Raw genomic sequence first — 18,845 nt, 5'->3', positions numbered from 1 at the left:
GAGAACCTATGAAATAGACCCCGTAGAAGGAGATCACTGCATTCAAATAGGCAATACTCTCCTCACATCCCTCTGACATTCACTGCACGCTGAGAGGAAAACCGGGCTCCAACTTGCTGCGGAGCGCATATCAACGTAGAATCTAGCACAAACTTACTTCACCACCTCCATCGGAGGCAAAGTTTGTAAAAACTGAATTGTGTGTGTGGTGAGGGGTGTATTTATAGGCATTTTAAGGTTTGGGAAACTTTGCCCCTCCTGGTAGGAATGTATATCCCATACGTCACTAGCTCATGGACTCTTGCTAATTACATGAAAGAAAAAGGACTATTCTGCCTTTTGTTCAGCAAGGTCTTTACATGTCCTCAATAGACTTACAGGATGCATATCTTCACATTTCGATTCATCCAGACCACTATCTGTTTCTGAGATTCTCTTTTCTAGACAAGCATTACCAAATTTGTTGCTCTTTCATTTGGCCTAGCAACAGCTCCAAGAATCATTTTGAAGGTTCTCGGTGCCCTTCTATCTGTAATCAGAGAGCAGGGTATTGCGAAGTTTCCATAACTGTCTTAACAGACAATTGAAATGGGTTTCTGCCTGTCGAAACCTTCAGTCTCAATCATTCCCTTCAGTGGTTATGTGCATGGAAGTTTTAGGTCTCATGACTGCAGCATTGGACGCAATCCCCTTTGCTCGTTTTCATAGACCTCTGCAGCTTTGCATGCTGAATCAATGGTGCAGGGATTATACTCATATATCACAGTTGATATACTTAAATCCCAACATTCAACTCTCTCTGTCCTGATGGTTGGACCATCATCGGATTCTTCAAGGGGCCTCTTTTGTTCGTCCTTCCTGGACTGCGATTTCAACAGATGCAAGTCTCACAGGTTGGGTAGCTGTCTGGAGGTCTCTGACAGCACAAGGAGTTTGGAATCCGCAAGAGACAAGGTTACCAATCAATATTTTAGAACTCTGTGCTATTTTCAGGGCTCTTCAGGCTTGGCCTCTATTAAAAAGAGAATCATTCATTCGTTTTCAGACAGACAATATCACAACTGTGGCATATGTCAATCATCAAGGGGGGACTTGCAGTCCTTTAGCGATGAAAGAAGTATCTCAGATACTTTCTTGGGCGTAATCCAACTCCTGTCTAACTTCTGCGATACATATCCCCAGTCTTTACATCCAGGGGAGCGGTCTCTCCATCCAGATGTATTTTGTCAAGATTGTACAGATGTGGGGTCTCCCCGAAATAGATCTGATGGCTTCCCATCCAAACAAGAAGCTTCCCAGGTACCTTTCAAGGTCCAGGGATCCGCAGACGGAGATGGTGGATGCATTAGCAGTTCCTTGGTTTTACCAACCTGCTTTCCGCCTCTAGTTGTTCTTCCAAGGGTGATCGCCAAGATCATATTGGAACAATCGCATGTGTTTCTGATAGCACCAGCATGGCCTCACAGGTTTTGGGGTATGCGGATCATGTCCGGATGTCCAGTTGCCAACCTTGGCCACTTCCTTTAAGGCCAGACCTTCTGTCTCACGGGCCGTTTTTCCATCAGGATCTCAAATAACTAAATTTGAAGGTATTGAAATTGAACGCTTAGTAATTAGTCATAGAGGTTTATCTGACTCAGTGATTAATACTATGCTACAGGCTTGTAAGTCTGTTTCAAGGAAAATGTATTATCGGGTTTGGAAAACCTATATTTCAAGGTGTTTTTCTCAAATTCTCTTGGCATTCTTTTAGGATTCCTAGAATTTTACAGTTTCTTCAGGATGGTTTAGATAAAGGTTTGTCTGCAAGTACATTGAAGGGACAAATCTCTGCTCCGTTTTATTTCATAGAAAGATTGCTAAATTCCCTGATATTCACTGTTTTGTTCAGGCTTTGGTTTGTATCAAGCCTGTTATTAAATCAATCTCTCCTCCTTGGAGTCTTAATTAGGTTTTGAAGGCTTTGCATGCATGCTCCTCCTTTTGAGCCTATGCATGCTTTGGATATTAAACTACTTTCTTGGAAAGTGTTGTTTCTTTTGGCTATCTCTTGAGCTAGAAGAGATTCTGAATTGTCTGCTCTCTTGTGTCTCCTTTACTGATTTTCAATCAGGATAAGGCTGTTTTTACGGACTTCGTTTAAATTTCTTCCTAAGGTTGTGAATTCTAACAACATTAGTAGGGAAATTCTTGTTCCTTCCTTGTGTCCGAATCCTAAGAATACTCTTCAAAGATCTTTACATTCTTTGGATGTGGTAAGGGCTTTGAAATACTATGTTGAGGCTACTAAGGATTTCAGGAAGACTTCTAGTCTATTTGTTGTTTTTGCCTTAAAGCTTTTGATTCGTAAGGCTTATTTGGATACGGGACAGTCTCCGCCTCAGAGAATTACAGCTCATTCTACTAGATCAGTCGCCACTTCTTGGGCTTTTAAGAATAAAGCTTCGGTTGATCAGATTTGCAAAGCAGCAACTTGGTCTTCTTTGCATACATTTACAAAATGTTTACCATTTTGACGTACTTGCTTCTACTGAAGCAGTCTTTGGTAGAAAAGTTATTCAGGCAGCTGTCTCAGTTTGATTCTTCTGCTTATGATTTAAGTTTTTTCCTGAAATTTATGTGAACGTTATGAGACTTATTTTTGGATTTTATTTTTTCAGCGGAAATAGCTGTTTTTATTTTATCCCTTCCTCTCTAGTGACTCTTCTGTGGACTTCCACATCTTGGGTATTTCTATCCCATACGTCCCTAGCTTATTGACTCTTGCCAATTACATGAAAGAAAACAATTTATGTAACAACTTACCTGATAAATCCATTTCTTTCATATTTTCCATGAGGCCCACCCCTTTTTTGGTGGTTATGATTTTTGCATAACCCCACTAACTTGGCTATTCGTTAAACTGAATTGTGGGTGTGGTGAGGGGTGTATTTATAGGCATTTTGAGGTTTGGGAAACTTTGCCCCTCCTGTTAGGATTGTATATCCCATACGTCACAAGCTCATGGACTCTTGCCAATATGAATGAAATGAATTATCTGTTAAGTTCTTACATAAATTATGTTTTTTTTATTTTCATATCAAAACTATATCTATATATATCTATCTTTTAAAAAAAAAAAATAAAGTAGAAAACTTGATTTAGGACCATTTTGTATATTTCATGCCACCAAATGCGATTATATATATATATATATAAAAATAAATAAAAACATTCTCACTGAAATTATTTACATACTGCTTGTGCTGTCATAACTGGGATCCAATTTGTCTAGAAGTAGTAGAAATGCATGGCTTTGCCATTGTCTTTTGGTAATCAGAAGGCCGGTAATTGCAGTTGCGCACCATACTACCCCCTGATTCCTACATGATCCCCCCTAAACAGCTCCCCCCTTTTTTATTTTAATTATATATTTTTTTCCTGCAGTGTACAGATCCCTCCTCAAACCTTCCCACCTCTATCTTGCAGTGCACAGTTTATATTTCTTATCTATTTTTCTGTAGTAAAGGGGACAACCCTCACCCTCCCTCCTCACTCTGATTGTTATGTAGTTCCTCCATTCCTCTGATTTCTAATTTTTCTGTAGTGTAGTGACACATCCCTCCCTCTCCCTTCAAAACATATATCCGTGCTCCGTTACCATATGAAGGCAGATGCCTGATGTTAACAAGCTGTATGTGGTATGCTGGGCTTTGTACGACGTAGATCTACATTCGATTGGGGTAAGAAGCTCTGCATTAGAGCATGTAATTTTATCAATAGCAACGCTTAAATTAGTACGTAATTGTACCCCCATAATGGCCATTTAAAAATAGTGCAATATATTGGACTATCCAAAATTCTACACAGCGATTCCCCAAGATTTTTGAAAAGGTGTATCCCTGAACTATTGTGCATTTTAGATGTACTGTATTTTACATAAAAAGGCTGCAAAATAAACAAACAATGAATGTATACTGCAATGTTTCACTTGCAATAATGAAACATTTTAAAGGTTGTTGAAATGTCAAGTTTAATTGTCCTTTAACAGCGTTTTGATGATTTTATACCATTTTGTACACAAATATGTTGCAATAAGGGCTTAAAGGGACATAACATTGTTTTCTTTCAGAATTCAGATAGAACAGACAATTTTGAACTTTACAATTTACTTCTATTATCAATTTTGCTTGATTCTCTTCATATCCTTTATCGAAGGAGCAGCAATGCACTACTGGAAGCTATGTATGTACAGCCACCAATCAGCAGATAGTTACGAACTCCTGAGCCTACCTAGGTATGCTTTTAAAAAAAAAAAAAAGATACGAAGTGAACAAAGCAAATTAGTTAAGTCATGAAAGCAAGATGTCCCTTTAAAGGGACAGTATACACCAATTTTCATATAACTGCATGTAATAGACACTACTATAAATAAGAATATGCACAGATACTGATATAAAAATCCAGTATAAACAAATGCAAAATTATTTAGTAATACTTCAATTTGCATTATATTAATTGCTTTGACCACCAAGGGATACAAATTAAAACTTTGTGACAAGCAAATTAAATTGTTAAATAGTTGTCAGTATGGAGACAATTTACATTAAAGTAGAATATTTACCTCTTGGTAAGCAGCTTCTTTCTCTCGCAGTTTTCTTTCTAGTTTCCGCCGTTCATAAGCTTCCTCATCATCTTCTTCACGGTCTCTCTTCTTGTCTTTCTCCCTATCCCTTTCTCGATCTCTCTCTCGTTCCCTTTCCCTTTCTCTTTCCCTTTCCCTTTCACGCTCTCTCTCCCTCTCTCTATCACGGTCTCTGCTTTTCTCTCTGGGAAAAAAAAAAAATCCAGCTAATTGTCAATACTAAAAACATACAGAAATTCAATTATTTATTGTGCAAACAAAAGGAACAACTGACTGCATAAAATAAAGTTACTGTCAGCGAGTAAAAACATAAAACATAATTTACTTACCTGATAAATTCATTTTAATTCATGGTGGTGAGAGTCCACTATCCATTACTCATGGAAATTAACCTTTTTAGATATGGGAAAAGGACTAGCGCCTACTTAGAAACCCTTATAGCCTGAGGAGAGGTGATGCCTAGTAACCACCAATAGGAATCAAGGCAAAATATAGTAATAACCCCAGGCGCCTGACCAAACTGAGGCAAAGGAAATGACAGTGGAAAAGCAAAAAAAGAACTAAAATAATAACACTTATTAATAGTGTCACTTATTTAATAGTAAAAAATAAAATCACTTATTTAATAGTAAAACCATAATATATACAACAGTAAATACACTATTCATGGATCCATGAGGCTAATACAGAAACATAAAATGATAACACAGGTATACAAATTGGTCACAATGACAGTAGACCAGTAAAAATATAAAACAATAAGATAATTAAAACCAATGGTAAAACGACATACAATGTGGCCAGTGAATATATTCTTGATATAATAGGGCTCTAGCTCATCCAATAGTATACATATGGTGAACTAAGATAAGACAGTCTTCAAGTTGAAGAAAAAATAAGTGACTTGGTGTCCAAATAAGTGACTTGGTGTCCAAATAAGTGACTTGGTGTCCAAATAAGTGACTTGGTGTCCAAATAAGTGACTTGGTGTCCAAATAAGTGACTTGGTGTCCAAATAAGTGACTTGGTGTCCAAATAAGTGACTTGGTGTCCAAATAAGTGACTTGGTGTCCAAATAAGTGACTTGGTGTCCAAATAAGTGACTTGGTGTCCAAATAAGTGACTTGGTGTCCAAATAAGTGACTTGGTGTCCAAATAAGTGACTTGGTGTCCAAATAAGTGACTTGGTGTCCAAATAAGTGACTTGGTGTCCAAATAAGTGACTTGGTGTCCAAATAAGTGACTTGGTGTCCAAATAAGTGACTTGGTGTCCAAATAAGTGACTTGGTGTCCAAATAAGTGACTTGGTGTCCAAATAAGTGACTTGGTGTCCAAATAAGTGACTTGGTGTCCAAATAAGTGACTTGGTGTCCAAATAAGTGACTTGGTGTCCAAATAAGTGACTTGGTGTCCAAATAAGTGACTTGGTGTCCAAATAAGTGACTTGGTGTCCAAATAAGTGACTTGGTGTCCAAATAAGTGACTTGGTGTCCAAATAAGTGACTTGGTGTCCAAATAAGTGACTTGGTGTCCAAATAAGTGACTTGGTGTCCAAATAAGTGACTTGGTGTCCAAATAAGTGACTTGGTGTCCAAATAAGTGACTTGGTGTCCAAATAAGTGACTTGGTGTCCAAATAAGTGACTTGGTGTCCAAATAAGTGACTTGGTGTCCAAATAAGTGACTTGGTGTCCAAATAAGTGACTTGGTGTCCAAATAAGTGACTTGGTGTCCAAATAAGTGACTTGGTGTCCAAATAAGTGACTTGGTGTCCAAATAAGTGACTTGGTGTCCAAATAAGTGACTTGGTGTCCAAATAAGTGACTGATTGTAAATCCTAAGAAGTCAGTGATATCCAAAATATTAAAAAACGCAAAGGTTGTTGTTGCAAAGTGCTTGGTGTACTTTGTGAAAAATATAAAAAAATGGAAAAGATGTATAAAAAAGAAAATATAAAATGTGAAAAAATAGGGGTAATAGAAACAAAACTTGCTGTGAAAAATTTTTCACGTTCTGTGAAAAAATGTTCACGTTCTGTGAAAAGACAAAATTCTGGGGATCCTAACTCTACTCCATGAGTAGCCCTTGGATTCACACCAATAAAGATATTTATGCCATATCTTAAGGCAAATTTTTCTAGTTACAGGCTTACGAGCCTGTTTCATGGTCTCTATGACCGAATTTGAAAACCCCCGCTTGGACAGGATTAACCGTTCAATCTCCAAGCAGTCAGCTTCAGAGAAAATAGATTAGGGTGAAGGAAGGGCCCTTGAATGAGAAGGTTCCGCCTGGGGATCCCTGGACCTCGACCCGTATCTTGGGATGCTTGGCATTCTGACGAGATGCCATGATATCCAACTCCGGCCGACCCCATTTGAGAATCAGGTTGGAGAACACCTCTGGATGGAGTTCCCACTCTCCGGGATGAAAAGTCTGCCTGCTCAGAAAATCCGCCTCCCAGTTGTCCACCCCTAGGATGTTGATGGCTGACAGATGGCAAGAGTGGGCCTCCGCCCACCAAATTAATTTGGCTCCCTCGATCATTGCCAACGAACTCCTTGTTCCTCCCTGATGATTGATGTAAGCCACTGTCTTTATGCTGTCCGACTGGAATCTGATGAACTGGGCCGAAGTCAACTGAGGCCAGGCCAGAAGAGCATTGAAGACCCCGTGAACTGGGCCGAAGTCAACTGAGGCCAGGCGAGCAGTGAAGACCGCTCTCAGTTCCAGGATGTGGATAGGAAGAACAGACTCTGCCTTAGTCCACACTCCCTGAGCCTTTAGGGAACCCGACAGCTCCCCACCCTAAAAGGCTGGAGTCTGTCACAATCACACAGGAAGGTCTGCGAAAGCAGGTTCCCTGGGATAGATGATCCAGAGACAACCACCATCGAAGAGAGTCCCTCGTCTCCTGTTCCAGGGTTATTCGAGGAGACAAGTTTGCATAATCTCCATTCCACTGCCTGAGCATGTTTGCAGAGGCCTGAGGTGAAAACAAACAAAAGGGATGATGTCCATTGCCGCCACCATCAGTCCGATTACTTAAATGCACTGAGTTACTGACAGTAGAGGATTGGACTGAAGAGCTCGGCAGGTATCTAGAATCTTTGATTTCCTGACCTCTGTCAGAAAAATCCTCATAGATATAGAATCTATTAGAGTTCCCAAGAAAGTTACCCTCGTCTTCGAGATTAAAGAACTCTTGTCCAGATTTACCTTCCACCCGTGAGATCTCAGGAAGGATAGCACAACGATGGTATGAGATATTGCTTGTTGACAAGATGGTGCCTGGATTAAATCATCATCCAGATAGGGCGCCACCGCAATGCCCCGCGGTCTTAGAACCGCCAGTAGAGACCAGAGGACTGTTGTGAAAATTCGGGGTGCGATGCCTAACCCGAAAGGAAGAGCCACAAACTGAAAGTGTTTGTCCAGAAAAGCAAACCTCAGGAACTTGTGATGATCTCTGTGGATAGGAACATGTAGATATGCATCCTTTAAATCCACTGACATAAATTGACCCCCCTGGATCAATAGAAGAATGGTACGAATAGTTTCCATCTTGAATTATGGAACTCTGAGAAACTTGTTTAGACTCTTGAGGTCTAATATAGGTCTGAAGGTTCCCTCTTTTTTGGGAACCACAAAAAGATTTGAATAAAAACCCTGCCCCTGTTCCTGTATTGGAATGGGAACAATTACTACCAGGGAGAGGAGAGGTCTCTTACACAATGTAAGAATGCCTCTTATCTGGTTTGCAGATAATCTTGAAAGAAGAAATCTTCCTCTGGGAGGAAAATTCTTTAATTCCAGTTTGTATCCGAGACACTATTTCTACAGCCCAGGGATCCTGAACGTCCCGAACCCAAGCCTGAACGAAGAATGAGAGCCTGCCCCCTACCAAATCCGGTCCCGGATCGGGGGCCTGCCCTTCATGCTGTTTTAGATTCGACAGAAGCTTCTTGGATTGTTTACCCTTGTTCCAAGACTGGTTGGGTCTCCAAGTAGGCTTAGATTGCGAATAGTTCCCTTCCTGTTTAGAGGAGGAAGAGAAAGAATTTCCTTTGAAATTTCGAAAGTAACGAAAATTACTTTGTCGTACTTTTTGTTTACTTCTCTTATCCTGAGGAAGATGACCCTTGCCTCCTGTGATATCAGAGATAATTTCCTTCAGGCCTGGTCCAAAGAAGGTCTTCCCCTTGTAAGGAATTGCCAGAAGCTTAGACTTGGATGATACACCCGCAGACCAAGGTTTTAACCATAAGGCTCTGCAGGCTAGGATAGAAAACCCTGAGCTTAGCAGCTAATTTAGTAATTTGCAGAGAAGCATATGTAATAAAGGCATTAGCCAACTTTAGAGCTTTAAACCTATCTTGGATCTACTCTAAAGCGGTCTAATTTCTGAGAGACCCAGACAAAGCATCAAACCAATAAGCTGCTGCACTAGTGACAGTAGCAATATACGCAGCCGGCTGCAATAGCAGACCCTGGTGAACATAAATCTTTTTAAGTAGACCCTCCAACTTCTTGTCCATGGGATCTTTAAAAGCACAACTATCCTCAATGGGAATAGTAGTTCGCTTGGCTAGAGTGGAAATAGCTCCTTCCACCTTTGGAACCGTCTGCCAAGTTTCCCCGATAGCGTCCGCTATAGGAAATATCTTCTTGAAAATAGGAGATGGGGAAAAGGGAATACCTGATCTCTCCCATTCCTTGGAAATAATCTCTGAAGTTCGTTTTGGTACTGTAAAAACATCTGAGTAAGAAGGAACTTCAAATTATCTGTCCAATTTACTAGACATCGCAAGAGCGACCACTACTGTAGAATCACAGTCGTCTAAAGTAACCAAAACCTCCCTGAGTAACAGGCGGAGGTGTTCTCGTTTGAACCTGAAAGATACAACCTCTGAATCAGTCAAAGGTAATGAACCTTCTGAGTCTGAAATTTCGCCCTTCTGAAAGAACCTCCATACCCTCCAACTCAGTTTCCTGGGAGGGTACATCCGAGATTGCCACCATTGCATCAGAAACCTAACTGACAACATGGTTGTCCTTCCTCTTACGTTTGCCTTGTAGCATAGGAAAAGCAGACAACGCATCAGAAATTGTGGAAGACATAAGCGCAGTTATGTCTTTTAAGGTAACTCCATCAGGCGCTAGAGCAAAAGTACAGGGCACTGCTTGTGCGGGCGTTAAATCTTGGGACTCTTTGGGAGAAAGCTGCGGCATACTCTGAATCTCATCTTTAGACTCCTGAGAAAAATCCGCCTTTGAAAAATTTTGCTCATGAAAAATCTTTTCCCTATAACTTAAAGCCCTCTCAGTACATGAGGGACAGAAAGGGATTGGTGGTTCCACATTAGCATCCAAACACATGGAGCAAGTAACATTTTGCACGGCTCCTATGTCCATACTAAAATACAAAAAGAAAAAACAAAAAAAGCTTTTTTTTTTTTTTTTTAAATCAAACGTTACTTTCTCTTACGAGTTTACAAAAGTAACCTTTTATAATATATAAGAAACATATGGTCAAAGATAATCAAATTGTTCTCAAAAAATTTGATGACAGAAAAAAAGGAAAAACACAAAAACGATACTGTGCCTTTAAATTTTAAAAAGCAACTTTTTTACTGCATTATAGAAAAACATACCCCGGAATTTAAACAAAATTAAATTCAGATACCCATACACCTCAGCAACTCCTACCTGCCAACAGACTCACTCCCTGACCGGAACACTTGTTTTAGGTGAAAAACGATCCGGATACTCAGGGGCACAAAAACGCTACAACCGATTGCCTGATTATTCCGAAAGACATGTGGTAGTAGAGCCAGGTGTGCAGACGTCCACTTCTGTCGGCTGAGGACTGCACAATAATCTAAAGGCAGCGCTCGAAACTATAGCCCCGCCCATCATGGGCGTAACTTCCCAAACACATTACCCGACATTGAAGTAAAAGTAAACTAGGAACAGTAACCACCATATATAATAAAATGAGCCAAAAACAGAATTTATGCTTACCTGATAAATTACTTTCTCTTGTGATGTATCGAGTGCACGGATTCATCCTTTACTTGTGGGATATTCTCCTTCCCAACAGGAAATGGCAAAGAGAGCACACAGCAGCAGAGCTGTCCACATAGCTCCCCCCCCCCCCCAGTCATTCGACCGAAGGTTAGGAAGAAAAAAGAGAAACCACAGGGTGCAGTGGTGACTGTAGTTTAAACAAAAACACTACCTGACTTAATAGCCAGGGCGGGCCGTGGACTCGATACATCACAAGAGAAAGTAATTTATCAGGTAAGCATAAATTCTTTTTTCTCTTGTAAGGTGTATCCAGTTCACTGATTCATCCTTTAATTGTGGGATACCAATACCAAAGCTTTAGGACACGGATGAAGGGAGGGAACAAGACAGGTACCTTAAACGGAAGGCACCACTGCTTGTAAAACCTTTCTCCCAAAAATAGCCTCTGAAGAAGCAAAAGTATCGAATTTGTAAAATTTGGAAAAAAGTATGCAGCGAAGACCAAGTCGCTGCCTTACAAATCTGTTCAACAGAAGCCTCATTTTTAAAAGCCCATGTGGAAGCCACTGCTCTGGTAGAATGAGCAGTAATTGTTTCGGGAGGCTGCTGGCCAGCAGTCTCATAGGCCAAACGGATGATGCTTTTCAGCCAAAAGGAAAGAGAGGTAGCAGTCGCCTTCTGACTTCTCCTCTTACCAGAATAGATAACAAACAATGAAGTTGTTTGTCTGAAATCCTTAGTTGCTTGTAAATAGAACTTTAAAGCACGAACCACATCAAGATTGTGTAACAGACGTTCCTTCTTCGAAGGAGGATTAGGACACAGAGAAGGAACAACAATTTCCTGGTTAATATTCTTATTAGACACAACCTTAGGAAGAAAACCGGGTTTGGTACGCAAAACTACCTTATCTGCATGGAAAACCAGGTAAGGTGAATCACACTGTAAAGCGGATAACTCTGATACTCTTCGAGCAGAAGAGATAGCTACCAAAAACTAAACTTTCCAAGATAAAAACTTAATATCTATGGAATGTAAAGGTTCAAACGGAACCCCTTGCAGAACTGAAAGAACTAAAATTCAGACTCCATGGCGGAGCCACAGGTCTATAAACAGGCTTGATTCTGACTAAAGCCTGACTAAATGTTTGAACGTCTGGTACCTCTGCCAGACGTTTGTGGAAAAGAATAGATAAAGCAGATAGCTGTCCTTTTAAGGAACTAGCTGATAATCCTTTCTCCAATCCTTCTTGGAGAAAAGACAATATCCTGGGAATCCTAATCTTACTCCATTAGTAACCTTTGGATTCACACCAAAAAATATATTTTCGCCAAATCTTAAGGTAGATTTTCCTGGTGACAGGCTTTCTAGCCTGAATCAGGGTATCAATAACCAACTCAGAGAAACCACGCTTTGATAAAATTAGGCGTTCAATCTCCATGTGAAAACAGCCTGAACGTCTAGTCAAAATAACTGCGCATCTGAGGCGTGAAATTAGGCCCCTCCCACCTCACTCCGGTGCTTGTGAGGCCTAAATGTTTTAGTAATAGCCATGTGGATAACCACCCCTGAAAGAAACCTTCATAGTGTCTCAAAAAACGATATTTTCAATAAAAAAACGTTTGCCCTAAAGTAGTGTCACCCAGCATAAACTAGCCCTGTTATGTAAGCTTGAAATTCCATACTTCGTCTCTGAATACAGCTTACCCTTCCCTCATGGGGATATTAACAGTCTTTTCTAGCATTATCACAGTCTTGTCTAGAAATAAATGACTGAGCATACCTTATTGCAGCCTAACTGGCAAACCGTTCCCCCCAACTTCCATTTTTCCTTTGGCCGAATGGGGATTATGGGTAGTGGCGGTGGCATATATGGCAGCTTTGCTGTGGTGCTCTTTGCCTCCTCCTGCTGGCCAGGAGTGATATTCCCACTAGTAATTGATGATTCCGTGGACTCACTATATCCGGAAATAAATTTATCAGGTAAGCATAAATTATGTTTTTACAGTACTATACCTTGATCGACTCCGGTCTTTACTGTGGTCTCTAATCCGCTCACGTTCTTTATCGCGATCTCTGTCTCTATCCCGGTCTCTGGTCCTTTCACGTTCCCGGTCTCTCTCTTTTTCCTTCTCACGTTCCTTTTCTCTTTCACGATCTCTATCGCGCCTTTCTCTCTCACGATCTCTTTCCCTATCCCTTTCTTTACGTTCTTTCTCAACTTCCTGTCTTTCTTTTTCTTTTTTACCCTTCTCCTCCTCCAGTTTCTAGGGGGAAAAAGCAACAAGAAAAATGTTAATACCAAGCAATTAAAAGAATATTTACCAAAAAAAAAAAAAAGTGCAGCAAAAAGAAAAAAAAAGGCACAAGACTAAATATTGTGCAAGAAGTATACAGCTAAAGACCAGCAATCTCCAACTGTGACTACTAACTGGGCCAGGGATCAGATTAAAGCAGTATTTCATATTTGGACACAACTTGTACAATACAATGTTGACAACTAGCTTTTAAACTGGCCTCTGTTTAAAATATATATTAACTAGTAACTATGTAGTGTGTGTGTGTGTGTTGTGTGTGTGTGTATACGCACGTGCATGAGGTATGTTTTTTCCTGAGATACAACCTATAGAAACATGGAAGGGCCTTAAAGGAAGCAGAAAAGTATAAAAACAATGTGAAATCACACTGCTCCCACAAACATGAATTGTTGCTTCAAAAACACAGATGCAGTAAACCAGGAGTTCCTCATAATACAAATTGTGGGAGAGTGACATTTAATCTGATAAATAAAATAATTTAAACGTCACAGCAAGGTTTGCCTAGAGCAGTACTGTAAATGGCAAGAAACTTACAAAGCGTTGTTGCTCTTCACAGTATGACGTATTACTGTAGCTTGGAAATCACTTGTGTGACAGATGGAAACTACTGGGAAATCCATTAGATCCATTGCGATGGCCAAAAAATTACTTATTTAAAATACGGGGGGGGGGGGGGGGGGGGGGGGAACACAAAGAAATGTGTCTATGCCTAGAGTACCTTAACACATTGGAAAAAAAAAACATCCACAGATCATATATACATCCTCATTAGCAATTGCAATGAAGTAACTTACAGATGCTGTGCTAGGACATGGACCGCCAACACTGGATTAACTTTGCCTATAGGCTATGATGCTGGGAGGAAGAGCAATACATTGTTCAGACAGACAAGACCATGTTAGCCTCACATATGTCGGAGCAGCACACAGTTTATACTGTATGACATACATTGATCAGAAAACATGTTAAACCCCTTTAGATTCAAGTTTTAATTAACTACTGAATTGAAAATTAAAATGTAAACTACAGCAATAAAACAGTGCGATTCTTCATTTTAAAGCAATGAAAAGAACTTTAAAAGCAATCTTACCTGTCGGCAATGCTGTATTTGGAATCCGGGCAAGAGATTACAGAAACGACAGAATTGAAAATAAAGAGCTGTGCCACACAGCCAATGTACTCAGCAAGAATGCAAGAATTCTAAGTTCTATGCTCAAAATGCTGGATACATTGGCATATTACAAAAGAGAAACGAAGAAAGAAAAAAAAAAAAAAAGTAAAAACGGGGGAAATTATCTAAGAATTTTTTTTTTTTATAAAAAACAAAAAAGGGTTTTTTTTTAATAAAAACAAGAATTTAATATTAAACTGGAGTTTTAGAGTTGACGGAAGAGCTTTAATATTCTAGTAATATCAGAACTTACCTTGTGTGTTCTACGAAACATGCATTTGCATCCTGGTGTCAAAATACTTACATTATGCAATACTTATTTCCACTTTCAGGTGCCGATCCAAAGTACACAACTAAAAGCTTGTTTAAAATTTTAGACCTCTTAACATAAGATGTGAGCAAATCAAGTTTCTTTCTATTAAAATGCATTTTTGACTCAGCTTATGTATTGACTGCATTCTATGCTAGAGAGTAAAAAAATACATAAACACACATCTCAACTTTCAAACTTAAAAATATAAAAAGAATTGGGGAAAGTAACAGAGAAGAAAAAGAAAAAACACACACAAAAAAGGGTGAAGGGGTAATTAAATGTAAAATCTTACCTTATTATCTTCAGACTCATCAGTGCTGTAAATGGACACCCCCTACTATTACTGATACCCTGACAGCCAGAAGGCGGCCGCAGTGTTATTGCAGAAAATCCTACCAAAACATGCAAAGGTTCACTGTGCTCAGACTAATATTAAGTGAAAAAGAATTAAACATGAAGAAGCTACAATTTCATTGTGCGGTTTACCGTCAAAATGAATGGGCAGTTACATTATTTTTATTCTTGTTTTATAAGCCATCTGAAATGGGTGGGGGGGGGGGGGAGAGGAGACAACATTTTATAGTTGAGCAATTCTATGGAATATTTATCAAACTAATTTAGCAGATCAAATTAATTGTTATAAAAGTATTTACATACATTTACACCAACTTCTATAGGGCAATAAACAGGAGTTATATTTAGATATTTTAAGTGTCTAATATGCAAACCTTATGCAAATGTGAAGGATATAAAGTGTCTAGTGACTACAAGATTTATTATCCTACCTTAATATCACAAAATATACACACTAAATTAGGTCTTTTCCTCAGGATATTAAAGCACAAGTTTAACATTAGATTTATAATCAAGCCAGTTACCCCTTTGCATATTTTTAGAGGGGGTATCCGAAAAATATAATAAAAAACAGGAGCTCATACTTACATCCTATTCCATGTTACTTTCCAAGCTGAGAGTTTCATCTTGCATTAGTCACCATATGATCTCTATCATAATGGTGGGGGTCAATGAATAGATTAGCTTTAGAGGGAATTTACAAATCTTCCATGCATCTTAAATGTGGTACAGTGGTAACCACTGACCGATTTGCTTTATTTACTAAAAGCATTTGTGCATGTATGTAAGAATCTGAATGAGTGCAACAAGAGGTGGTGTGATAGCCATGTAATATAAGTGTCTAAACAGGAGGTATGTGTTGGGTAAATCTTAAAATTTTTAAATGATTTTAAGTGTACTGAGTAACAGGGCATAATGTGCTGACTGATAAAACAATCAACTATGTGTAAACTGAATTTGTTCAACACAAGAGAATTTCATAAACTGACAATACACTGCTGTGCATTTCCCTGATATAGTAAAATAATATTTATATTAGTTATGTGGCTTTGCATTCTGTAAAAAGCTTAATTTAAAAATATATATATATTTTAAAAGTAGTAAAGGTAAAAACAAAAACTACCTTGTGTGTATCACGGAATTTGCTGATTTCTCTCGATATCAGGTCTCTCTTATCTTCCTCCATTTCTATTGCATTTATATCTTCCTGCAACATATAAACAGTATAAATAGGAGTAATACACACACACAAATTACAAAGAAAACCAGATACATATACATCAGAAGAACTTCATCTTCTGATGAAGGTCACAAAAGCTAAGACCTTTGAAACGCGTCAGAATAACCAATCTGCTTTATCTGTATATGTGATGAACTATTAAGCTGTGGACTCCTTATCTCTCTATATCGATCTGTTGGCCATAGTTTTATTGTTGGTCTCTTGACCGTGTTTAATGCTTTTAATTACCTCATAATGTATTGAGGTTTATAAATGTGAGCAATATAACTCTTAATAAACAGAGTGTGGTGTTAACTATTATACAGAGTTGTACTATTATTCTCTATTCTTGTCTTTTCTGCATATGGCTACATGAGATAAAGTATTTGAGAGGATCCAGCAGCTGACATCTGTATCCCTGGAAGCAAGAGAAAGTTACTACCTACACTGCGCGACACTTACCTCATACTGATTGAATTAAAATCCCAAAAGGGGAACTTTTGTACTCTGGGCACTGGGGATTTTGGCTTGGATTTACTTTTCTTTTTCTTTGGAATAATACCAGATCTCTATCTCACCTTGCCAATCACGAACAGGGCCGGATTTACATATCAGGTGCCTGTAGGCACAAAAATCTGAAGCGCCCCCCCCCCCCCAAAAAAAAACAGGAATATTTTTTTATTATTACAATGGAATTAGCACACAAAGTAATTTTATTTATGAAATGACTATATATTTTATGTAATAAACTGCTACATTTTCGTTATAATTTAATGTAATTATAAATACATTTTTAAATTTTTGTATTTGGGACAATTCAGCTTTCTTCTATTTGGGGATGGATTACGGAGTGTGATGTACATACATTTGGTTATTATTTATTGTTGAAATGCCATGAGAGTTTGTGGTCAAACAAGAGGCACAAGTAAAATACAAAGTCACTTAAAGATTGTGAAAAAAGGAGTACAGATTAAAACTGTATTATACATAATAAAAAAGAAATAATAGAGTGATGTATCAGCAGCTAAAGCATGGATAACTTACAGTGACATAAAGGACATTTACTATTGCATATGAAAAGGGACATTATAAAATGTATTGCACTATTTTAATGATGTTCATGTGCTAAAAAATACTTAATCTGCTTAATTAGTCTATCCAACTGGTTTTCAAACTGTCCTCAGGCCTCCCTAACAGGCCAGATTTTCAGGATTGCTGTGGGTGCAAGCAGGTAAAATAACCATATTTACTAATCAGCTGATTATTTCACCTGTACTCTAGTTCAGATATACTCAAAATCTGGCCTGTTAGGGAGGTCTGAGGTCAGGTTTGAAAACCAGTGGTCTATCCGCATTAATTCATTTCACTATAGGGTCTCACTGATATATAATTTCACGCCAGACCTCAAGGACACCCACTATCAACTAGTTTAAATAAATCAGATATTTTGGTCAACACTATATTTATCATTGTAAATATCAGTGTGCTTTTTATTATGTTTTTGAGAGCCTGTGAGCATTTATATTGTTTTTGGCAATCCTTTCCTGAGAGCTGATGTCTATTTGAGACTGTGGGCCTGATTATCAAAAACACCATGAAGAGTAATCACTCAAAGTCTTTGGGATTTTTTTTTCTTTACCTTATATTGTAATGTAGGTGTGTTTTCTTCACATAGAGAACCCTGCATAGTGAGAAACCTCTCTAGCTAAAGTTTTTGTTTCTAAAATTCTTTGAGGGACCTCGCTGTACTACCTAGAGCTTTAGATTATCAAGCATTGTGTTGGTTTTAGTTGGTTTGTCCATTACTTTTGAATTTATTTGCTCTTTCCCCTGTACAACCACGTGTATAAAGTCAGAACCCTGATGTTGAACATGAAGTCTTTACTTCCTTTTCAGTACAAATCCTGCACCTTATTATATTTCCAGATACATAGCTAACAAGTCTATAAAATGTAATAACACAAAGTTGCATAAAGTCTTCAGAGAGATTGACAGCACACCCAAAAAATCTGTGTGAAAAGCCACAAATTGCCTGGCTTACAATGCTTAAAATGGATTTTCACCAAGGTTGAAAGATTGTGTGAAAATTGTATTTGTTGTATGCAATACTGTATATTTATATACATTCGTTTATAGTCAAACTAATTTTCTTATCTGTATTTTATAATCGTATATAAAAAGAAGATATTATTATCTAGTCAAAGAATCCTTCAAACTTTTTTCCCTCTACCCGCTGCAATAACATGGCATACTCTCCTGACCCAAATACTTTTTAGTACCTGTGTTCAAATGTGTGACATGTCAAAGACAGTGCTTGGTCACTGACTCACTCAGGCTGCAGTGCAGACAGGTGTCTCAGGGCCAAGGGTAGACGACAGACTCCGACAGTAGGTGGAGGTGGAGCAACACAACTTCAAGCCAGAGAGCAGCAGCAATGAGCACTCAGTAAGCTCACTTTCTTTCCCGCTAGTACTTTGAGGCAGAGGGCGGAAGCCGGCATAATGTGACGTGAGCGTGACGCCGCCCGGCCAGCCCCAAACAACACACAAATCAGCGGCGATGGTGCGTGTACACGGCGCCGACCACGAGCGGCACACTCACTGACTAAGAGTCTGAGACCTCAGAGACGGAGTCAAGACTAGATGAGTGTGCTGACTGGAGAGGGTGGGGTAAGGGGGGTGGGAGGGAGGGAACATAGCCCTCACTCACTCACAGAAAAATCCTAAAAAAAAAAAATTAAAAAAAAAAATTAAAAACATTTTTTTAGAAAGTAATAATAATAAAAAAAAATTACACTGACTCTGTGGCGCCCCTGCTGCA

General features: G+C 38.8%; 1 protein-coding gene across 5 annotated transcripts in view; it reads right to left on the bottom strand.

Moving 5' to 3' along the window:
- Positions 1-18,845, bottom strand: part of RBM25 (RNA binding motif protein 25) — a 183,911-nt gene that overhangs the window by 81,496 nt on the left and 83,570 nt on the right. For all 5 annotated transcript variants that reach the window (XM_053697780.1, XM_053697778.1, XM_053697776.1 and 2 more), the window contains 3 exons: positions 15,930-16,013; positions 12,667-12,917; positions 4,604-4,808 (listed from right to left, as the gene is read on the bottom strand). In XM_053697780.1, coding sequence (XP_053553755.1) covers positions 4,604-4,808; positions 12,667-12,917; positions 15,930-16,013 — 540 coding nt within the window. The remainder of the gene's footprint in view (positions 1-4,603; positions 4,809-12,666; positions 12,918-15,929; positions 16,014-18,845) is intronic.

Source organism: Bombina bombina, chromosome 1, assembly GCF_027579735.1.
Source record: "Bombina bombina isolate aBomBom1 chromosome 1, aBomBom1.pri, whole genome shotgun sequence".
NCBI classification, from domain to species: Eukaryota; Metazoa; Chordata; class Amphibia; order Anura; family Bombinatoridae; genus Bombina; species Bombina bombina.
This window is presented reverse-complemented; position numbering and strand designations above follow the sequence as displayed.